The 25,405-nt window shown below is 38.7% G+C and overlaps 2 protein-coding genes across 2 annotated transcripts in view; both read left to right on the top strand.

Annotated features, from left to right (window-relative positions):
- Positions 1–25,405, top strand: part of LOC115765565 (protein bunched, class 2/F/G isoform) — a 154,812-nt gene that overhangs the window by 10,939 nt on the left and 118,468 nt on the right. The gene's annotated exons all lie outside the window — the stretch shown is intronic.
- On the top strand, positions 20,144–21,893 carry LOC115765544 (mucin-2-like). The gene is made up of 2 exons (XM_030709169.1): positions 20,144–20,159; positions 20,221–21,893. The coding sequence occupies exons 1-2, from the start codon at positions 20,144–20,146 to the stop codon at positions 21,891–21,893; spliced, it is 1,689 nt and encodes a 562-aa protein (XP_030565029.1).

Raw genomic sequence — 25,405 nt, 5'->3', positions numbered from 1 at the left:
ATACTACGCAGGTTCCGGGCACCATCGACAGATTTACTGCAATGGAACGCAGCGATCCGAGCAGCAGCCCCAAAGTCAACGACCCAAACGAAGCGGCCAGCCAAGAGAAAGAGCAGGAGAGAGAGAGAGAGAGGGAGAGGGCAGAGAGAGAGAGGGAGAGGGAGGGAGAGAGGGCAGAACTTGGCATGCGTCATGTGATAAGGCTGCGATTGCGGCCAGTTTTAAGCTGCCGGGCATGAAAATTGATTACCTCAGCAAATAGAGGGGGAGGAGGGGGGGGGGGGGGAAGGGTAACGCGTGTTCAAGGCGAGGCACCCAAAAAAAAGAAGAAGGTATTCATATGTCAAGTGTGGAGAGGGGTGGGGGGTGGGTGGCAGGCTTTCGGGGTTAGGCGCGTGGCATTGACCGACTTTGCGCGTAATTGGGAGCAAAGAAGAAGAAGCCGCATTTCCGGACTGTGAAAGGCGACTAGAAAGAAAATATATATGTGAAAAATGACAAATAATATATATAATATATATCTATAATAATATAACATTCAAATCAAGTGAAATCCAATGCGAACACAATTCGCAAAGCGTCGTCGTCGTCGTCTTGGATATCTATGTCAAAGTCATTTGGCTCTGTCAACATCTGGCTGTCGTCGGGGCGTTGTTACCTTAAACAGAGAAACAGAAAACGGGAATGGAAGAGGAAGAGGGAAGAGGGAGAGGGAAGAGGAAGAGGGACTCGGGCGAAATTCTTGACACCTGTCCGTTTCGTTACGCTCGCATTACCAATGGCACGAGCATCGGCTTCCAACAAAAGTCGACTCCAATTTGATAATCGTCAGCTGACGCATTTGAGGAATACGTTTTGGAAATTTCAACATTTTGCGGAATAATACTAAACGAGAAAGTTAGGGTATATGAGACAGCCTATTGAAGAACTAGAACTTGTCAAAGACTTGGCTTAAATAAATTCGCAGTTAATTTGGTACATATAAGTATATAGGGGTATATATATATCTATACATATACTATATGATATGGTAGTGCGATGGTGATGGGATCTAAGCATATAGCATGGATGCACATGGAAAGAAGGCATGGATATGGCAAGCCGACGACCGAATGCCCTTGCCCTATGCGGATATGTGAGAAAGCGTAAAGCTCGTAAAAGCGCAGACCGATTCTTGCCATAGTGCTATATTATATAGTAGAACGTTCTTGATAAGATCTGGCTCAGATTTAAGTAGCTTAGGATGCGCTCAAGATATGTTAAAGCTGTTCATCAAAGTAGTCAATATTCGACCAATCGTTCCTATGGTATATGATATAGTGTTCCGATTAGACTTGATCAGCTCGACTGTTTATGCTGATCATGAATATATATACTCTATGGGTTCGCAGATAACTACTTCTATGCGTAAGACATTTCATGACAAAATTGTAATACCCTTTGTTAGGGTATAAAAAAATGTAAGAAGAAACTTTAGATTTGATCAGAATTTTATGAATTGAGAAAGCAGAAAGCCGGTTCGAATCCCAGACAGTAGTTGTCTCAAATTTGTCCAGAATAAACAAAAAAATATTTCCTAAAATTAAAAAAAAAAAAAAATCATCTAAAATAAATCAAACCGAAGTTAAATACACTTAAATATACGCTATTATTGCAATTAAAATTTAAATATTTATTTCGTTTATTTTCTTTGCAATTTGCCAACAAATTAAATCAAAATATTCTCTAATTAGATAAACCACAAGAATTTTGGCTAGATTAGAAATTTTCTTTGCAAATTAAAGATTTATGATATTTGATTTTCCCTTTTCTGCACACATAAATATTATTTATTGTCAATTTCGTAGAATATATATCGAAAGAAGCTGATGACAGACAAAAGCTGAATATATATATACTATATAGAGTATTATCGGAGGCAAGGTCGTAAACATTTCAACTGCCAAAAAGGCGCCTTGACTTGCTTCTTCTGTCAAAATGCGACTCATTTGTTTTGATTTTTTGGCCCAGCTTTGACCTACTTGAAAGAATTGCGTTTGCTCCCGAAAATTCCATTCCCATTGCTCGAGCATAACGTGTAGGAAAATCGGAAAAAAGACTCTTGAAAATTGTTTGAACGGAAGTTCTTTTTTGCGCCTTTATCATTTCGATGTGTTTTTGGGGAATTTCTCTTATCGCGGCGCAACGATCCACTTGTTTGTCCAAATTATCTGGCATTAGCGTATATATCTATTTGCTTGAACCAAATTGAAATCAGAAAAAGGCCTTTTTCAAGAATTATTCGATACAAAACAGCTGTGGCAATAGAGCAAGGGGTGGGAAAGGGGGAGGGGTTTCAGCTAAATGCTGAGCAAATTAACGTCAGAGCAAAACGTGGAGGAAGTCACCAAAAATACATATATAAAATAAAAAAACATGTGGCAATTGCCATTTAATTGTAAATTTCAGCTAAAACAGATGTTTACGCAGTTGCGTTTTCAAGATATTGCAAAAATTTACAAATATGCAGAGTTATTCGTGCTTGATCTTTCAACTTAACCAAGATTAAACGTTCTTTATCTTTAAGCTTAAATCAAGATAAAGCAAACCATGTTGAAGTCCAGACTTTCATAAAAGTAATTTTATAGGATTTTGTTGTTATCATGTAATCGATTTGATGGTCAACTGAAACACTCAACTAATTTTCTTTAAACACAACTTATATCATTTGATCGTAGATTATCATAAAAATATATCAGTAGATCATGGATTATCATATAAATATTCCTAGATTTAATTCTTTCTTTCTCCTTTCCCATAAAAGTAGCACTCAAATAATTTTAACTTCGAGCAAATCTTCATATGCTTCATATTAAAAAATAACACTAGATTTAAAAAAAATAGTTGTAGAAACGTTGAAATTTGCGTTAAATTTTTCATAATATGTTATTTATTTTGTCATCATTTTTAAAGCTAGAGTTTCTCAGTTAATCTTGTTCAAGCCCTTGAATCAGATCTTTGCTGAACAAGAAATCGTTTTTTTCTTAGTAAAAATCAATTATCACGTACACAAAGTACGCATAAACATTGTTGCTGTTCAAATGTTGTCATTATCATAACAAAGCTTATGAATAATACCAAGCAAATCTGCATTTATCAGTAAAGATATATTTATATATATATATAGATAGATATATGAAACTGTTATCGCAATAACGCTGTCCGCATAAACGTTGATTTCGGGCACATTTTTCGACTTTGCCACGTTCGCAAATTAGTTTATGGATGAGCCAGATGCTTGATAAGAAGCAACAATCTTTATATGTGCCATTATCTATATATACACACACACACATATGCAGGTATGTGTGTGTGTGTGTGTGTGTGCATATAGAACTGACAAATTAACTTTCACTTGAGTCTTTTTGTACGCTCGAAATATTCTGCAATCAGCAGCAATTTTTTTTAATTATATTATCTGATAATGTTGCTGTTCTTATCACGACTTTCTACGAGCTCTACGTTCAGCTGGAAAACGTCACGAACAGTTACATCAGCGGTTTTTAGCCAGAATAAACGATGCGTGTGAAAGTGTTTGCACAGTGGAACGCATGCCGCAAACATGACGGAGCACCCTTTTTGAGGTGTTTAAAGCCTTATCAAAAGCTGATATGAACAAAGTTCTAAATGTCTTTTTTATAGGGAAATCGTAGAAAGAAATGCAAAATGAAAATTGTATGTCAGAACCTGCCGGATCAGTCCTCTATATTATATAGTTCTATGGGAGAAGAGCTTGGGTATTGGGATTTTTTCTTACTTAAGCCTGGAATTACGAGCTTCACAATTCTTCTCTGCAAGAGTATTCAATCTTCGGCTTGCCGTAAAAAACACTTACCACGTTTAGAAAAATAAGTGGGAAATAGAATTTTTTTTTATATTTATACCAAGTCCAGAAATTACGAGATTCAGAATTCTTCTCACTTATATGAAAATCCGTTCCTCTGGAAGAGTATTAAATCTTCGGCTAGCTGTAAAAAACACTTGCCACTTTTAGTAAGAAAAGTTGGAAATCGAGTTTTTTTTATATTTTTACCAAGTCCAGAAATTTCGAGCTTCGCAATTCTTTTCACTTATCCGTATCTCTGGAAGAGTATTAAGTCTTCGGCTAGCTGTAAAAAACACTTGCCAAATTTAGCAAGAAAAGTTGGAAATCGAGTTTTTTTTTTATATTTTTACCAAGTCCAGAAATTACGAGATTCAGAATTCTTCTCAGTTTTATGAAAATCCGTTTCTCTGGAAGAGCATTAAATCTTCGACGTGCTGTGCGTACAAAAGGCACTTGCCACGTTTATTTCCTTAAGCCTCTTGTACACTCCCCCCCCCCCCCCCCCCCCCCCCCCCCCCCTGCGGAAAACCCTTAAGTAGTTGTGTAAGACGCCAAATGAGCTGCGCTTTATGCGCACTTGCAAACGCCATTATATTATATATATGCCCGTGCATATACTCTATATAGTAGACACCTTCCAACACTGGGTAATTCAATGCAAAAACTGTAAATACGTCGTTCGCTTTTTGACGCAAGCCAAAATGTAAAACGCAGTTTGACCTTCAATGAAATTTGATGCATGGCCTAAACCCAAACGTGGCTCAAATTTCAGTCCCACATTCGGGGCGGGGCTGTGGAAGAGGCGAATGTGTGTGTGTGTGTTGAGCTAGGCAAACAACTTTCTAATTGATGACGTCGACGCCGACTATGTAGACACTTATATTCACCTATTCACTGGGCATGCAATATTTTACAATAACAAGCTCTAAACGAAAGCAAATACGGCTCAAAAAGTAATTAGAGAAAAACAAATAAAAATTAAATTAAATATTAACGAATTTAGATACTCTTAAAAAATTAAAAAAAAAAACTTGGCACCTATTAAGAAGGGTTCATATAAAAATGATTCTTAAATGTATTAATAAAATTATGCTCTAAATATTTACCCTTATTTACCTATAAACTCTCTTGTTAGAGTATTTAAAGTGCGACGCAATGAAATGCACTGCTTGCCGTTTCTCTATGCCATGCTGCTTCTTCTTGCCTTGCACTGCAGCAGCGCATAGCCAAAAACAACAACAACAACAACAAAGCTCTCATAGGCAGCGCTGATTACAGCACACGCCTTTGACGTCGCGTCGTCTGTAAAGCGTCTCGTCGCCAAGCACCAACACAAGCGCAAGTTGACTTACACACACACAGAGAGAGCTTTTTGCATTTGTGGTTAGCTTGTGTTGTTATTGGAGCTGCAACGATCGTTGAGCCGGCGCATGACAACGTTTACCCGCACCCCGCCGCCCGCCAACCGCCGCCCGTTCACTTGCCCAGTTCGTTGGCGCTCTCCCACTCTCGCACACACACACATATGGTATGTGCACGCACACAGTCAAACGGTCATGCGTTCGTTCGTTTTATGTGTGTCTAAAAATAGCCACAAATATTGATGTTGATTTTAATACGGACGTCGACGTTGCGTGTTGTTGTTGTAGCTGTTGTTGTTGCTGTTGCTGTTGCTGTTGCTATCAACCATCACCTATCAATGTGCGACTGTTTGTTGTTGCTTTTATTATAATGCGCAGAGTGTTATGCTTATTGTTGTTGCTTCAAAATAAACTCTGCTGCGCGTGGCAGTTTTTTTTTTTAGAAGCTCCACACATGCCTGCGCGCCTCTCTGAGAGAGAGCATAGGCCGGGCCTCTCTCGCGCTCACGGCACGGATTTAATAAAATGTTTATTCATGCTGTTGCTCTCGCTCAGTGCTGTTAACTTTTCATATTTGCAAATTTTTTTCAAAAAAAAAAATTGGCAAATTTCACTGCAAAAAAATGTTAATGATTTTTGTTGTTGAGGTGTTTTTTTTTCTTCTATTTCAATATTGTTTCTCACGCGCACATTTTTAGCATCTTTGCGCATTTTCGCTGCTGTCGTTGTTGTTTGTGCTGCCAGTTAACGGGCCGCTGCTATGTGAATGTGGGGGCGTTGCATGTCTGCACTGGAAGCTTTAGCAGCGGCGTCGCTGCCGACGCCTATGCAACAATGTTAACTGTCTGTCTGCCTGCCTGCGCATATTAATGCAGTTAATGGGAAGACAGCGCAAAACGAAGTGAAGAAGCAGTGCAGCTAGTAAGGTAATTTGGGACATTTTGAACGTTAAGTTTAAGCAAAAATTTCCCCTTTTCGACATACAGTGGAGTCGAAGCGTAGGTATATTGTTGAATTGATTGGACAGTATAATATCATTATTATTATTATGATTATGATATTCGCTTATTTTTATTAGACAAGAAACTTGTTCTTAATATCTTTTAAAGCAAATTTGAAAAAAAAAAAAAAATAGCGTAAATTCTTTTGCATATCAAAAAGATTCCATTCTGTTGCCAGGCAGGCGTTTCTAATCATTTTACGCACAACCTGCCCCACTGTCTGCCGACCTCAGCTGAACTGAAAGAAGAAGAGCAAAAAAAAAAAACAAAAAACAATTGCTGAACAGGTGTTTCCAAGTGCGAAAAAAGAAAATACCTCAGATTACGTTGATGTCGTTTCTTAAGCCTTCGCTTGTTGTTGTTGTTGTTGTTGTTGTTGTTGCAGTTCTCTTCTGTGCGCTCTCTTTCGTATTGCTGTAAATTTGTGACAGGCGCCAAACGGCGTTTTATTGATTTATGAACGAATGGAGGGAGGGGCGCATGGTTTGATTGATTGATGATTGGCTTTGACTTTCGGCTATTTTGATATTTGCAAGTCAAATTCAAACGAAATGCGAAAGAGAGAAAGAGAGAGCGCGTGCACACACACACGCACACAAAGCAGGCGTCGCGAGAGAGAGGCAGAGCCAAATTTAACGAAAGCAAAGAAGGAAATTATTGATAGACGTCAGTTGGCTGCGATCTAACTGAACGATTGTGGGCCAGCGGGCGGGAGGTGGGGGAGGCGAAGATTTTCGTGCATTGGCGACGAGGACAGTTGGACGGAACGGCGAGCACATGATTCAAATAAAACGTAGACCACAAAAGAATCCCAACAAAAAGGAAACAAAAAAAAAATAAAATAAAATAATAAAACAAACAAAAAACAGGAGCACATTTATGTATGTATTCGCATTCATTTATTTTAGCTCATAAATTGAATGCCCGACGCCATAAGATGTACCCAAAATCTCGCTCTTGCTCTCTCTCTCCCTCCCTCTCTCTCTCTCTCTCTCTCTCTCTCTCTCAATTGTATCTAAGTTCGCCACAGTGTGTCAATCATCTGAAATTGTAACTGAGTGCATTTTTTGAGCTTTTATTATAAATTAATATCTCAAGATTTTTTTTTTTTTGGATATAAAATGATTTTTGAAGATTGGACAATTGTTTTCTTCATATTTGCTATGAATTTCGACAAAAAATTAGATGTGCAGATTTTAATGCCAGATTAATTTAGAGGGAAAACCATGAATAAAAAGCCAAACCTCGTGGAAATCGGATGAGATTTGACCGAGTTATGGGGATGGGAAGTTTTGACCTATGTCCATATACGGATCTTGGGGTGAGATTTTGGCAAGAATTGCGACCAAAAAATAGGTGTTCAGGTTTTAATGCCAGATTAATTAAGAGGGAAAACTATGAATAAAAAGCCAAACCTCGTGGAAATCGGGTGAGATTTGACCGAGTTATGAGGATGGGAAATTTTGACCCATGTCTATATACGAATCTCGCGCTAAGATTTGGACATGAATTTCGACCAAAAAATGGGTGTTCAGATTTTAATGCCAATTCAATCTAGAGGGAAAACCATGAATAAAAAGCCAAACCTCGTGGAAATTGGATGAGATTTGACCGAGTTATGGGTATAGGAAATTTTGACCCATGTCTATATACGAATCTCGGGCTAAGATTTGGACATGAATTTCGACCAAAAAATGGGTGTTCAGATTTTAATGCCAATTCAATCTAGAGGGAAAACCATGAATAAAAAGCCAAACCTCGTGGAATTCGGATGAGATTTGACCGAGTTATGGGGATGGGAAATTTCGACCCATGCCCATATACGGATCTTGGGGTGAGATTTTGGCAAGAATTGCGACCAAAAAATAGGTGTTCAGGTTTTAATGCCAGATTAATTAAGAGGGAAAACTATGAATAAAAAGCCAAACCTCGTGGAAATCGGGTGAGATTTGACCGAGTTATGGGGATGGGAAGTTTTGACCTATGTCCATATACGAAACTTGGGGTAAGATTTGGACATGAATTTCGACCAAAAATTAGGTGTTCAGGTTTTAATGCCAGATTAATTTAGAAGGAAAACTATGAATAAAAAGCCAAACCTCGTGGAAATCGGATGAGATTTGACCGAGTTATGAGGATGGAAAATTTTGACCCATGTCTATATACGAATCTCGGGCTAAGATTTGGACATGAATTTCGACCAAAAAATAGGTGTTCAGAGTTTAATGCCAGATTAATTAAGAGGGAAAACTATGAATAAAAAGCCAAACCTCGTGGAAATCGGGTGAGATTTGACCGAGTTATGGGGATGGGAAGTTTTGACCTATGTCCATATACGAAACTTGGGGTAAGATTTGGACATGAATTTCGACCAAAAATTAGGTGTTCAGGTTTTAATGCCAGATTAATTTAGAGGGAAAACTATGAATAAAAAGCCAAACCTCGTGGAAATCGGATGAGATTTGACCGAGTTATGAGGATGGGAAATTTTGACCCATGTCTATATACGAATCTCGGGGTAAGATTTGGACATGAATTTCGACCAAAAAATGGGTATTCAGGTTTTAATGCCAGATTATTTTAGAGGGAAAACCATGAATAAAAATCCAAACCTCGTGGAATTCGGATGAGATTTGACCGAGTTATGGGAATGGGAAATTTTGACCCATGCCCATATACGGATCTTGGGGTGAGATTTGGACATGAATTTCGACCAAAAAATAGGTGTTCAGATTTTAATGCCAGATTAATTTAGAGGGAAAACTATGAATAAAAAGCCAAACCTCGTGGAATTCGGATGAGATTTGACTGAGTTATGGGGATGGGAAATTTTGACCCATGCCCATATACGGATCTTGGGGTGAGATTTGGACATGAATTTCGACCAAAAAATGGGTATTCAGGTTTTAATGCCAGATTATTTTAGAGGGAAAACTATGAATAAAAAGCCAAACCTCGTGGAATTCGGATGAGATTTGACTGAGTTATGGGGATGGGAAATTTTGACCCATGCCCATATACGGATCTTGGGGTGAGATTTGGACATGAATTTCGGCCACAAAATGGGTATTCAGGTTTTAATGCCAGATTATTTTAGAGGGAAAACCATGAATAAAAATCCAAACCTCGTGGAATTCGGATGAGATTTGACCGAGTTATGGAGATGGGAAATTTCGACCCATGCCCATATACGGATCTTGGGGTAAGATTTGGACATGAATTTCGACCAAAAAATAGGTGTTCAGATTTTAATGCCAGATTAATTTAGAGGGAAAACTATGAATAAAAATCCAAACCTCGTGGAATTCGGATGAGATTTGACCGAGTTATGAGGATGGGAAATTTTGACCCATGTCTATATACGAATCTCGGGGTAAGATTTGGACATGAATTTCGACCAAAAAATAGGTGTTCAGATTTTAATGCCAGATTAATTTAGAGGGAAAACTATGAATAAAAAGCCTAACCTCGTGGAAATCGGATGAGATTTGACCGAGTTATGAGGATGGGAAATTTTGACCCATGTCTATATACGAATCTCGGGGTAAGATTTGGACATGAATTTCGACCACAAAATAGGTGTTCAGATTTTAATGCCAGATTAATTTAGAGGGAAAACTATGAATAAAAAGCCAAACCTCGTGGAAATCGGATGAGATTTGACCGAGTTATGGAGATGGGAAATTTCGACCCATGTCTATATACGAATCTCGGACTAAGATTTGGACATGAATTTCGACCAAAAAATAGGTGTTCAGATTTTAATGCCAGATTAATTTAGAGGGAAAACTATGAATAAAAAGCCAAACCTCGTGGAAATCGGATGAGATTTAACCGAGTTATGAGGATGGGAAATTTTGACCCATGCCCATATACGGATCTTGGGGTAAGATTTGGACATGAATTTCGACCAAAAAATAGGTGTTCAGATTTTAATGCCAGATTAATTTAGAGGGAAAACTATGAATAAAAATCCAAACCTCGTGGAATTCGGATGAGATTTGACCGAGTTATGAGGATGGGAAATTTTGACCCATGTCTATATACGAATCTCGGGGTAAGATTTGGACATGAATTTCGACCAAAAAATAGGTGTTCAGATTTTAATGCCAGATTAATTTAGAGGGAAAACTATGAATAAAAAGCCTAACCTCGTGGAAATCGGATGAGATTTGACCGAGTTATGAGGATGGGAAATTTTGACCCATGTCTATATACGAATCTCGGGGTAAGATTTGGACATGAATTTCGACCACAAAATAGGTGTTCAGATTTTAATGCCAGATTAATTTAGAGGGAAAACTATGAATAAAAAGCCAAACCTCGTGGAAATCGGATGAGATTTGACCGAGTTATGGAGATGGGAAATTTCGACCCATGTCTATATACGAATCTCGGACTAAGATTTGGACATGAATTTCGACCAAAAAATAGGTGTTCAGATTTTAATGCCAGATTAATTTAGAGGGAAAACTATGAATAAAAAGCCAAACCTCGTGGAAATCGGATGAGATTTAACCGAGTTATGAGGATGGGAAATTTTGACCCATGCCCATATACGGATCTTGGGGTAAGATTTGGACATGAATTTCGACCAAAAAATAGGTGTTCAGATTTTAATGCCAGATTAATTTAGAGGGAAAACTATGAATAAAAATCCCAACCTCGTGGAAATCGGATGAGATTTGACCGAGTTATGGAGATGGGAAATTTCGACCCATGTCTATATACGAATCTCGGACTAAGATTTGGACATGAATTTCGACCAAAAAATAGGTGTTCAGATTTTAATGCCAGATTAATTTAGAGGGAAAACCATGAATAAAAAGCCAAGCTTCGTGGAAATCGGATGAGATTTGACCGAGTTATGGGGATGGGAAATTTTGACCCATGCCCATATACGAATCTTGGGGTAAGATTTGGACATGAATTTCGACCAAAAAATGGGTGTTCAGGTTTTAATGCCAGATTATTTTAGAGGGAAAACCATGAATAAAAAGCCAAACCTCGTGGTAATTGGATGAAATTTGACCGAGTTATGGAATTGGGAAATTTTGACCCATGTCTACATACGATTCTCGGACTAAGATTTGGACATGAATTTCGACCAAAAAATAGGTGTTCAGATTTTAATGCCAGATTAATTTAGAGGGAAAACTATGAATAAAAAGCCTAACCTCGTGGAAATCGGATGAGATTTGACCGAGTTATGAGGATGGGAAATTTTGACCCATGTCTATATACGAATCTCGGGGTAAGATTTGGACATGAATTTCGACCACAAAATAGGTGTTCAGGTTTTAATGCCAGATTATTTTAGAGGGAAAACCATGAATAAAAAGCCAAACCTCGTGGTAATCGGATGAGTTTTGACCGAGTTATGGGGATGGGAAATTTTGACCCATGCCCATATACGAATCTTGGGGTAAGATTTGGACATGAATTTCGACCAAAAAATGGGTGTTCAGGTTTTAATGCCAGATTATTTTAGAGGGAAAACCATGAATAAAAAGCCAAACCTCATGGAAATCGGATGAGATTTGACCGAGTTATGGGGATGGGAAATTTTGACCCATGCCCATATACGAATCTTGGGGTAAGATTTGGACATGAATTTCGACTAAAAAATGGGTGTTCAGGTTTTAATGCCAGATTATTTTAGAGGGAAAACCATGAATAAAAAGCCAAACCTCATGGAAATCGGATGAGTTTTGACCGAGTTATGGAGATGGGAAATTTCGACCCATGTCTACATACGAATCTCGGACTAAGATTTGGACATGAATTTCGACCAAAAAATGGGTGTTCAGATTTTAATGCCATATTAATCTAGAGGGAAAACCATGAATAAAAAGCCAAGCTTCGTGGAAATCGGATGAGATTTGACCGAGTTATGGGGATGGGAAATTTTGACCCATGCCCATATACGAATCTTGGGGTAAGATTTGGACATGAATTTCGACCAAAAAATGGGTGTTCAGGTTTTAATGCCAGATTATTTTAGAGGGAAAACCATGAATAAAAAGCCAAACCTCATGGAAATCGGATGAGTTTTGACCGAGTTATGGGGATGGGAAATTTTGACCCATGCCAATATACGAATCTTGGGGTAAGATTTGGACATGAATTTCGACCAAAAAATGGGTGTTCAGGTTTTAATGCCAGATTATTTTAGAGGGAAAACCATGAATAAAAAGCCAAACCTCGTGGAAATTGGATGAGATTTGACCGAGTTATGGGTATAGGAAATTTTGACCCATGTCTATATACGAATCTCGGGCTAAGATTTGGACATGAATTTCGACCAAAAAATGGGTGTTCAGATTTTAATGCCAATTCAATCTAGAGGGAAAACCATGAATAAAAAGCCAAACCTCGTGGAATTCGGATGAGATTTGACCGAGTTATGGGGATGGGAAATTTCGACCCATGCCCATATACGGATCTTGGGGTGAGATTTTGGCAAGAATTGCGACCAAAAAATAGGTGTTCAGGTTTTAATGCCAGATTAATTAAGAGGGAAAACTATGAATAAAAAGCCAAACCTCGTGGAAATCGGGTGAGATTTGACCGAGTTATGGGGATGGGAAGTTTTGACCTATGTCCATATACGAAACTTGGGGTAAGATTTGGACATGAATTTCGACCAAAAATTAGGTGTTCAGGTTTTAATGCCAGATTAATTTAGAGGGAAAACTATGAATAAAAAGCCAAACCTCGTGGAAATCGGATGAGATTTGACCGAGTTATGAGGATGGGAAATTTTGACCCATGTCTATATACGAATCTCGGGGTAAGATTTGGACATGAATTTCGACCAAAAAATGGGTATTCAGGTTTTAATGCCAGATTATTTTAGAGGGAAAACCATGAATAAAAATCCAAACCTCGTGGAATTCGGATGAGATTTGACCGAGTTATGGGAATGGGAAATTTTGACCCATGCCCATATACGGATCTTGGGGTGAGATTTGGACATGAATTTCGACCAAAAAATAGGTGTTCAGATTTTAATGCCAGATTAATTTAGAGGGAAAACTATGAATAAAAAGCCAAACCTCGTGGAATTCGGATGAGATTTGACTGAGTTATGGGGATGGGAAATTTTGACCCATGCCCATATACGGATCTTGGGGTGAGATTTGGACATGAATTTCGACCAAAAAATGGGTATTCAGGTTTTAATGCCAGATTATTTTAGAGGGAAAACTATGAATAAAAAGCCAAACCTCGTGGAATTCGGATGAGATTTGACTGAGTTATGGGGATGGGAAATTTTGACCCATGCCCATATACGGATCTTGGGGTGAGATTTGGACATGAATTTCGACCAAAAAATGGGTATTCAGGTTTTAATGCCAGATTATTTTAGAGGGAAAACCATGAATAAAAATCCAAACCTCGTGGAATTCGGATGAGATTTGACCGAGTTATGGAGATGGGAAATTTCGACCCATGCCCATATACGGATCTTGGGGTAAGATTTGGACATGAATTTCGACCAAAAAATAGGTGTTCAGATTTTAATGCCAGATTAATTTAGAGGGAAAACTATGAATAAAAATCCAAACCTCGTGGAATTCGGATGAGATTTGACCGAGTTATGAGGATGGGAAATTTTGACCCATGTCTATATACGAATCTCGGGGTAAGATTTGGACATGAATTTCGACCAAAAAATAGGTGTTCAGATTTTAATGCCAGATTAATTTAGAGGGAAAACTATGAATAAAAAGCCTAACCTCGTGGAAATCGGATGAGATTTGACCGAGTTATGAGGATGGGAAATTTTGACCCATGTCTATATACGAATCTCGGGGTAAGATTTGGACATGAATTTCGACCACAAAATAGGTGTTCAGATTTTAATGCCAGATTAATTTAGAGGGAAAACTATGAATAAAAAGCCAAACCTCGTGGAAATCGGATGAGATTTGACCGAGTTATGGAGATGGGAAATTTCGACCCATGTCTATATACGAATCTCGGACTAAGATTTGGACATGAATTTCGACCAAAAAATAGGTGTTCAGATTTTAATGCCAGATTAATTTAGAGGGAAAACTATGAATAAAAAGCCAAACCTCGTGGAAATCGGATGAGATTTAACCGAGTTATGAGGATGGGAAATTTTGACCCATGCCCATATACGGATCTTGGGGTAAGATTTGGACATGAATTTCGACCAAAAAATAGGTGTTCAGATTTTAATGCCAGATTAATTTAGAGGGAAAACTATGAATAAAAATCCCAACCTCGTGGAAATCGGATGAGATTTGACCGAGTTATGGAGATGGGAAATTTCGACCCATGTCTATATACGAATCTCGGACTAAGATTTGGACATGAATTTCGACCAAAAAATAGGTGTTCAGATTTTAATGCCAGATTAATTTAGAGGGAAAACTATGAATAAAAAGCCAAACCTCGTGGAAATCGGATGAGATTTAACCGAGTTATGAGGATGGGAAATTTTGACCCATGTCTATATACGAATCTCGGGGTAAGATTTGGACATGAATTTCGACCAAAAAATGGGTGTTCAGGTTTTAATGCCAGATTATTTTAGAGGGAAAACCATGAATAAAAAGCCAAACCTCGTGGTAATTGGATGAGATTTGACCGAGTTATGGAATTGGGAAATTTTGACCCATGTCTACATACGAATCTCGGACTAAGATTTGGACATGAATTTCGACCAAAAAATGGGTGTTCAGATTTTAATGCCATATTAACCTAGAGGGAAAACCATGAATAAAAAGCCAAGCTTCGTGGAAATCGGATGAGATTTGACCGAGTTATGGGGATGGGAAATTTTGACCCATGCCCATATACGAATCTTGGGGTAAGATTTGGACATGAATTTCGACTAAAAAATGGGTGTTCAGGTTTTAATGCCAGATTATTTTAGAGGGAAAACCATGAATAAAAAGCCAAACCTCATGGAAATCGGATGAGTTTTGACCGAGTTATGGAGATGGGAAATTTCGACCCATGTCTACATACGAATCTCGGACTAAGATTTGGACATGAATTTCGACCAAAAAATGGGTGTTCAGATTTTAATGCCATATTAATCTAGAGGGAAAACCATGAATAAAAATCCAAACCTCGTGGAATTCGGATGAGATTTGACCGAGTTATGGGGATGGGAAATTTTGACCCATGCCAATATACGAATCTTGGGGTAAGATTTGGACATGAATTTCGACCAAAAAATGGGTGTTCAGGTTTTAATGCCAGATTATTTTAGAGGGAAAACCATGAATAAAAAGCCAAACCTCGTGGTAATTGGATGAGATTTGACCGAGTTATGGAATTGGGAAATTTTGACCCATGTCTACATACGAATCTCGGACTAAGATTTGGACATGAATTTCGACCAAAAAATGGGTGTTCAGATTTTAATGCCATATTAATCTAGAGGGAAAACCATGAATAAAAAGCCAAGCTTCGTGGAAATCGGATGAGATTTGACCGAGTTATGGGGATGGGAAATTTTGACCCATGCCCATATACGAATCTTGGGGTAAGATTTGGACATGAATTTCGACTAAAAAATGGGTGTTCAGGTTTTAATGCCAGATTATTTTAGAGGGAAAACCATGAATAAAAAGCCAAACCTCATGGAAATCGGATGAGTTTTGACCGAGTTATGGAGATGGGAAATTTCGACCCATGTCTACATACGAATCTCGGACTAAGATTTGGACATGAATTTCGACCAAAAAATGGGTGTTCAGATTTTAATGCCATATTAATCTAGAGGGAAAACCATGAATAAAAAGCCAAGCTTCGTGGAAATCGGATGAGATTTGACCGAGTTATGGGGATGGGAAATTTTGACCCATGCCCATATACGAATCTTGGGGTAAGATTTGGACATGAATTTCGACCAAAAAATGGGTGTTCAGGTTTTAATGCCAGATTATTTTAGAGGGAAAACCATGAATAAAAAGCCAAACCTCATGGAAATCGGATGAGTTTTGACCGAGTTATGGGGATGGGAAATTTTGACCCATGCCAATATACGAATCTTGGGGTAAGATTTGGACATGAATTTCGACCAAAAAATGGGTGTTCAGGTTTTAATGCCAGATTGTTTTAGAGGGAAAACTATGAATAAAAAGCCAAACCGTATAAGAATAGGTTGAGATTTAACCGAGTTATGGGTATGGGGAATTTTGACCCAAGCCTACAAAGGATATTTAATTCTCTCAAAGATGTTTATATAAATATGTACTCTTTTTTTTATAATATATGTCAAAAGACAGCATATATCTTAAAAATATATATTTTTGATCAATTTTAATTTGTATTAGTTAATAAATAATGCTACGAGTGGAAAGAGGGTTTTTATTTTTTGCGAGTTAATAAATACTTCAGCAAGTTTAAAGAGTTTTTCCATTTAATATAATATAATTCATCTAAATATATTAAATTTTTCTTATGGTCTTTGAACGCTTTTATCGCATTTTCCTGTTGATTTTCCGCCTGTGGCTTTGCCTTTTCGTCCACTCGAAATGTTAAATGGAAATTCATTGGATGGCATTTCCTTTCGGCCAGTTGTTGGGGCGCACTCATTTCCTGGTGTGTGTGGGGGGGGGGCTTTTGGCCTTTTGGCAGCGGACAATGTTCCCAATATTTGGCTTTAGAACTAAATTGGCTTTTGTGCTCGTCTCTTCCCATTGACCGTAACCTTGGGTATTTTATATGGAAATTGAATGCGGCTAAAATGGCGCTTAATTCGTTTTGGCCAAACAGCTTTATGGCCGAATTAAAAGTACTTTTGCCCATTAATTTGTATTTAAGAGAGAGAGAGAGAGAGAGAGAGAGAGAGTGAGAGATTTTCGCCTTATTTAATTAGACCCCATCGATATATCTTTCCATTTTTGCATGTCAAACTTAATTTGTTATTTATTTGGACGACAAGTTTTGTTGGTATTCGGTTCAAACCCAGCGCAAGCCAAAAATCGAACCAACAAACGGAACTACTTGTGGCATGATTGTTGGGGCACAACAACTTTCTGCCCCAACTCGTGTTATTTTAAGCGGAAATAACATTTGTAACCACGTTTATTCTCTTTATTAATTTCGATTTCAATTTAATTCCCCTTGAACTTTGTTCTAGAGGTTGAAGCCTTTAATCCTAGAGGTTTCTGCAGCAAATTCTTGGGTTCGTAGGTTCTTGAAATATTATTTTTAATACATTGTTGATATCGTGAATTGTATAAACTTTATATTGGAATATTCAACAAATAGAAATCCCTATTTTTTGCGAATTATTACAAGGAAAAGTTCCCAATTTCATATTGGGATATTCAAAAAGAAAAAGTTCCCAAATTCCCAGCGAATGGGCAAATCCTAAACTAAAAACTGCGATAACTCGGGAACTATTTAAACGATTTTCATGCTTGATGCCGTTTTTTAAAGAAGATGTAATAGAATATTAAAAAAATAAAACTTTTTGCATTTTATATAATTTTTTTTTTAAATTAGGCCATATATTATGATATTGCAATTTCCTTTTCAAAGAATTTTCAAGGAAAAGTTCCCAAGTTCGGGAACTATTTAAGCGATTTTCATGCTCGATGCCATTTTTAAATAGTTATGTCTTTAATATCAATAAAAAATGAAACTTTGTGTATTTGTTTGAAAAATGAAAAAAAATTTTTGAAACATTTTCCTTTGGTACCAGTTAAGGAAGGGTGTCAAAAGACATTTATATATTTTAGCTTTATATAATATAAATTTGCAATACTCCCTTTTGACTGAGAGTAGTTATGAGGTATATTTACAGGGTGGTGAGGGTGGTGGGAAGGGGCGGGTTCGCTGCCATAGAACGACCTTGACAGCGAACAACTTATTATCGGATGTGTAAACAAACCGATTGCAGAAGGAAAAGTTGATTATGGGCTTGCTAGCACTCGTCGCTGGTGAAAAGTGACGAGAAATGAAAATCAATAAAATGCAGCAGACGGGCCAAAATGTGAAATGTGAAATGGAAAATGAGCAAATGGGCAAATGGGCAACTGGGAGAATGTCAAATGGCGCTAAAAGCGTTCAAACTGAGTGAAAACGCCAGTTGAACGTGAAAGTTGCCGTTTTGGCCTGTTAAGATCGCGCCAAGGGGCTGAAGGGAGCGAGGGGGAAGGGGGAGCGAGGGGGGGGGGGGGGACTGCTGGAAAAATCGGGAAACGCCTTTCATTCATTAGCGCCTCAGGGGTTACGTGGGCGTTCGCCTCGGCTGCAAATAATAAAAAAAAGCAATAAAACAAAAAAAAACGCCGCGAAACTTTAAGCTGAGCCAAAGGAAATGAAATCTACTTTGTACACACATTGATTCAGTTTTTAAGGTGAGAGTTTACTTTGCTGTAAAAATATTGGAAAATATATAAATATGTATATAAATGTGTCTGTCTAGCTAAGGGCAAAGCCTATTCAAAGTGTACTACGCTCACTAACATACTTCACATTCTGTGATTCCATTAGCAAGTGTCATTTGGCTTTTTACTTTCATATATTTCATAGCCCTGATACACAAATAACTCGGGGTAAATATCAACATTTTGTGGAAATGTGAAAAATGTGGTTGCTTTTGGAAAAACATTCGCAACAAATGTAAGAAATGTTGACAGTGGAACAAGGCTATTCCTTAATATACATTTTACATACATCTATTGGGGGATCTAAAGATAAAATGTAGTTTACATTTTACTCAGAAAATGTTTAATCGAAATGTTTTTATTAGTTCAGACCTAAATGTGATAAATGTGTTATATATTTTAGTTCAAATAAATCTACAGAAATTTCTATAATTTTTTATGAAATTTTTCGCTAAATCACGAATCGTTGGCTTGAATATAATTCAGTTTCTCCATATTTAATACACAAGAAGCCTTTTCATACTATTCCAACTTTTGCCCCCAAACAATCTACTTACTGGAATTTCCAGAAATAATACCCTGTAAACTAAATGGCTTCGACACGTGAAACTTTAGTATAAAAGCTAATTGAAACTATTTCGAAATACACTTTTAACTGCGCTCAGAATTTGATACCGATAGCTTTTGAGACCGAAATCGAGCGACTTTACGCTCATTAGCTGCATTTTGCAGTCTGTATTGCGAAAAGCCACAAGTGTGCGAAAAGTTAATAAGCGCAACGGCGACAGTCCCAAGGCAGGTGGCAGGTGGCATCAGGTGTTATCGAGGTGGTGCAGAATGTGCGTGACCAAATGCACTTGTTCCCAAAATTGGAGCTGGACAATGGAAGCAGGCGAAGCGTCATAATGCATTATGTATATTCGCACCTAATTACGAGAGGACAGAGACTCGGGACTCGAGACTGTTTGTTAATTCATTAAGCATATTAGTTTTGTCTAGCAGCAGGCGGCTTCTTTGGGCATTTATGCGAATTTAAGTGGACATTCGTGTGGTCGGGCAGTTAGGAGGCGAGCTATTGATTAACTCAAACCACAATCAATGCAGCGTTTCCTTCATTTAAAGTGATTCAGAGCACAGTTCATTGTCCTTCTGCCTTCCTCTAAATATAAATATATATATATATATGTTACAAATGGGAACAATCGTAAGTTTTCTTCAGAAAGCTGCTTCAAGTTTCGTAGAATCAGAGTTTGCCAGCCTCGAATTTTAATTGCTTGATTTTCTATATTCATAATTTAAATGGGAGAAGGAACTTGAGGTTGTTCGATGCGATGCGATGCATGGCGATAAGATACGCAAACACTTCAAAAGGATCTGACCGCACACACAGCATCCCGACATATGATTGACAACGAAAACCACTAACTAATTGAAAAGTTTTGCGATAAGGCCAGGACAGAGGCACAGAGGCGCTGACATATAAAAGTGTGTGCCACACTCTAGCCCAATTCAAATCGCAACACACTCAAGATGAGAGCACATTACGGTACCTATTCTTGGAAAATTCTTGTCGACACAAGCTAACCTTTAGAGTACTCTCTCTGCAGTCCTGTTGGCCTCCTTGTCCCTGCTGATTGTCGCCACCGGAGCCGCCAATATTAGATCAACGGCTGGCAAGGACCTCTATCGTCGCGTTGTCTGCACCAATAAGCCGAATGGCTTCCGTGCCCTGCAGCCCGGCAGCTGCTCGGTGTACTACGAGTGCGTTGGTGGTGTCGCTGTGCAGAAAGCCTGTGCCCGTTTCTTTGACTCCAAGAGCCAGCAATGTGTCAACTACAATACGGGCTGTACCGAGGTGTTGCAGTTGACGGACACGAAAGCTATTGGCGGCAGTGCGGTGACAGCAGCACCTTGCGACACCACCACACCGCCGTGTGAAGAAACAACAACCACAAGTTGTACTCCGCCAACTACCACGACGTGCAGCACCACCACAGCTTCAACAACCACTTGCACGACACCAACAACAACCACAAGCACCACGACTACTACTAAAACAACTACAACAACAACCACAACAACAACCACCACTACAAAGACAACTACTACTACAACAACTACTTGCACCACACCAACAACAACCACTTGCACCACAACAACAAGCACTACAACAACAACAACTACTACTACAACAACCACCACAACTACAACCACCACAACTACAACCACCACAACTACAACAACCACCACAACAACAACAACTACTACTACAACAACCACCTGCACCACACCCACAACAACTACTTGCACTACAACAACAACCACCACAACAACAACCACTACTACAACAACCACGACTACTACTAAAACAACAACAACAACCACTACTACAACAACAACAACCACTTGCACCACACCCACAACAACCACTAGCACCACAACTACTACCAAAACAACTACAACAACAACCACAACTACTACTACAACAACCACTTGTACCACACCAACAACAACCACCACTACAACAACAACCACCACATCAACAACAACAACCACTACTACAAAAACCACTACAACAACAACAACCACTTGCACCACACCCACAACAACCACTAGCACCACAACTACAACAACCACCACATCAACAACAACAACCACAACAACAACCACTACTACAAAAACCACTACAACAACAACAACCACTTGCACCACACCCACAACAACCACTAGCACCACAACTACTACCAAAACAACTACAACAACAACCACAACTACTACTACAACAACCACTTGTACCACACCAACAACCACTACTACAACAACTACTACTTCAACAACCACCACTACAACAACAACCACCACATCAACAACAACAACCACTACTACAAAAACCACTACAACAACAACAACCACTTGCACCACACCCACAACTACCACTAGCACCACAACCACTACCAAAACAACTACAACAACAACCACAACAACAACAACCACTTGCACGACATCAACAACAACCACTACAACAACAACGACTACTACAACAACAACAACTACCACAACAACAACCACAACAACAACAACCACAACAACAACCACTACTAAAACAACAACTACTACTACTAAGCCAACAACAACCACAACAACGACTTGCACGACACCAACAACAACCACTTGCACCACACCGAAAACAACACCATGCACAACTCCACCAACAACCCCAAGCACCACCCCTGAAATCACAACTTGCACAACACTGACAACTACCGCATGTGCAAAGTGAAATACTAAGGTGCCTTAAACACATTCAAAGTATTGGATCTTTCGCTTCTCAGTAAAGCTCTTAAAATACAGTGCAAAATATTGTATTCAAATTTTGAAGTCTTGATTTTATATAGAATAATGGATCACTTCAAATTGGCATCAAATTGGGTATTTGAGCTTTAATCTCAACTCAAACTCAAAACAATATCAAAGGGGGCGAGTTCTCGAAAAAACATGAGATAATTAGCCAAAATGACAAGCCGAAAGCAGGACAAGGGGCAGCAGCCAGTCTGATGAACGTCATACATTTTCGGCATAAATAATTAATGGGTAATTTTTCGCCAGCCAGAGTATAATACGTATACGTTGGGAATTTCTTTATGGAGGCGTTTATGGGATGCCGCCCACAAAGGCAACGCCCCCGCACTTCGTAACGCATGTCAGTTGTGACTGGAAGTTGGCAATAATTTCTTGGCTGCCAGCGATAAAACTGTCGAGAGAGAGAGAGAAACTTTCTCAAATTTTGGCAAATATTTTTAATCATTTTTGTTATTGTCAAGACTTCCGGCTGTTGTCGGAAATGTTTGTCAAAGTCTGTGCGACCAAATGGAAATATCTTGTTCGATTGTTAATTATTAAAGCAATTGCTGCTTGCGAGTATTTTAAGAATAATTTATTGAAAGCTTGAGCTTATGTACAACAGATTCTGAGTCGGTATATTGATATATTTTGTAGATCTGATCTATAGAGAGCTGCAGGCGTACTTCATTTGGTAAATGTAAATAATTCAATTAAGCGCCTCTCTTTGCGCTTCTCATTTCTCAATACGTTTCTTCGCTTCACACAATTGTTCCTTGAAATCAAACAAATGTATGTAGCAGTATATCCCATATCTCCTATAGGCAATATATCGATGTATATGTGTGCAAGAATATTATTTCAATTAGACGCCTCTCTATGCGCTTCTCATTTCGGTGACTTCCCATTGTTGTCGTTGCTTCTCCCTCAGCTCAAGATCATATTATGCAGTTTGTTTGGATTAAGATCATGAAATATATGTGTAGCATTAGCGAAACTTGAGCTTATGTATCAGAATATAGACATATATTTGACATCTATATAAAAATATATAGAGCTGCAATCGTATTTCAACAATTCGCCTCTCTTTGCGCTTCTCATTTCTTTGATGCGCTCCTTTTGCGCTCTCTCTCCCCCTCTCTCTCCCTCTCTCTCTCTCTCTCTGTCTCCCCCTCTCTCTCCCTTTCTCTCTCACACAGCTAGAGATCATTATACTGCTTGTCTGAACATATGCACACACTCACAAATGCTGCATATCTGTGTGTGTGCGTGCGTGTGTATGCAATACATATATAGTTGAAGCCGGTTTTTTCTTTGTCTGCCATTTGAAGCTATTTTGCCGGTTTTATTATGGTCTCTGTTTGTTGTTATTGTTTGTTCGAGTCTTTTATATTGTTGCCGTTTATTAGTCATCCGCTTGGAGCCGCGCACTCATGAGTGCGCAAACCTAACCTCACCCAACAGCCAAACCCCCCGCTCCCCCTCCCCTCCCCCATACAGTTTGCCAACCATTTATACAAAAACTCCATGCAAAAAAGTGTTTGCCTCTCGCTCGCACAGCACGCAGCCTTTGTTTGGCTGTTTTCCGTATGTGTGTGTGTGTGTGTGGATTGTGACGACTCAGCTGACGCTGACGCCGGCAGCGCCGCGCAGCTGTGCGAGCTAAGCCGCAACAGCTGTTTTGTTGTTGTTGTTGTTGTTGTCGGTTTTTGGCCGTTGCCGGCGCTGGCTGACAACGCCCACATGGCATCCACACACACGCACACACACACACGCACGCACGCACACAGACACAAATTGGAGACTTAATCAGCATTTGTGGGCGGACTGCAGCAAATGTAATTTAAGCTGCGTTGCATAGCAGCCAGCTTTTGACTGTGACGAATGCCTTGGAGTTTTACGTTTAATTGAATTTCGTTTTTTTTCTTTTGAGTTTTTTTGTGCTCAACTAATTAATTAATTGCTAATTGAAATGCAACTGCGACGGCGCCTTGACGCTCCATTAATTTCGCATTAATTTTGCTCACGCGCCAAAATCAACAATTCATTTATATTTACTTTGCCTAATGATAATTGTTGTTGTTGTTGTTGTTGTGCCAAATTGATACAGGCAGATGCATTTGTCACGCCCACACACACACACACACACACACACACACACACACACACACACACACACACACACACACACACACACACACACACACACAAATTTTGTTGAACGTCAAGCGCCGCGGAAAATCAAGAAGACGAAGAAGAAGAAGCGACTGACAACAACAACAAATACAAATTAAACAAAAAACAATAACAAAAAAATGTAAATTAAGCGAAATTTTTGCATGCAGCGATCTTTGCTTTATACGCTTGGCATATGCCCTACAAATGCTGCCGAGGGGTATATTGATTATGCGGAAGCATAGCATAAACTAAATTTATCGATAAATGCGGCTATCGAGTTTAATGTATCGCACGTAAATAGTCAGGTAATTGTTATCGATGAAAAAGCTGTGCATATCAATCCATCAATTGTTTTCGATAGTTATCGATAACAATACAAGTGCATATCGATTAGTTCAAAGCTTTTCTAGTTAATCAAACTAGTCTTTCTAGGCAGGAATTTTGTATACACTTCTGTCCAATCTAGGTTCTCTAAACATATCCCTCCGATCAGATTAGCATATAGTTTTATTGAATACAAATCGATAGTTATCGAGCATTAATAGTCATTGATAGTTTAAAGTAATAGATACCAGCATTTTCGCAAGTTGATAATAAGAAGCATTTCGATAAATATCGATAACTATCGATTGCGAATATTATAAACAGCAAAATCGATCATTATCGATTAAAAATTGAACAGTTATCGATTGTCAACAGCATTACAAGAATTATCGATAGTTATCGATTGCAAATATAATAACCAGAAAAATCGATAACTATCGATTGTTTGTCTAGGCAAGGCCTTCCACATTCGTCTAGCTAATACTTGCTCTCCACATACATATCCCTTCGAACAGATCAGATTATAGTTGTGTTTAAAATTAATCGATAACTATCGATTGTTTGTCTAGACAAGGTATTCCACATTCGTCTAGTTTATCAAATTCTCCGCTATGCACAGCCTTCCCTTCCCACTTTTTGTTTTGATCGTATATTTCATTTGACATTGCCAAAAACGCGAATGCGCTGCTCTTGGCCAACGCCAGGGGGCGCTGCAGCGGCTTCCGCACAGGGTGACTCGCGCCAAAGTCAATTTGCAAGCGATGCAATTCGCAATAAATCAAATCGGTAACCAGATGAAAATGAGGAGGAAAGAGCGAAAACTAGAAAACATAGAGAATGCAATTTGTGATCACAAGTTTTTCTCGAATGGGGGGGGGCGGGGGCGGGGCGGGTAACGGAGGTACGAATCCGCAAGATCGTAAAACGATTTTGTAGAATGTTTTCATATAT

Source organism: Drosophila novamexicana, unplaced genomic scaffold, assembly GCF_003285875.2.
Source record: "Drosophila novamexicana strain 15010-1031.04,08,12 unplaced genomic scaffold, DnovRS2.1 tig00000974-arrow-arrow-pilon, whole genome shotgun sequence".
Taxonomy (NCBI): Eukaryota; Metazoa; Arthropoda; class Insecta; order Diptera; family Drosophilidae; genus Drosophila; species Drosophila novamexicana.
Note: the sequence above shows the minus strand (reverse complement) of the source record. Positions and strands in the feature narration are given on the sequence as shown.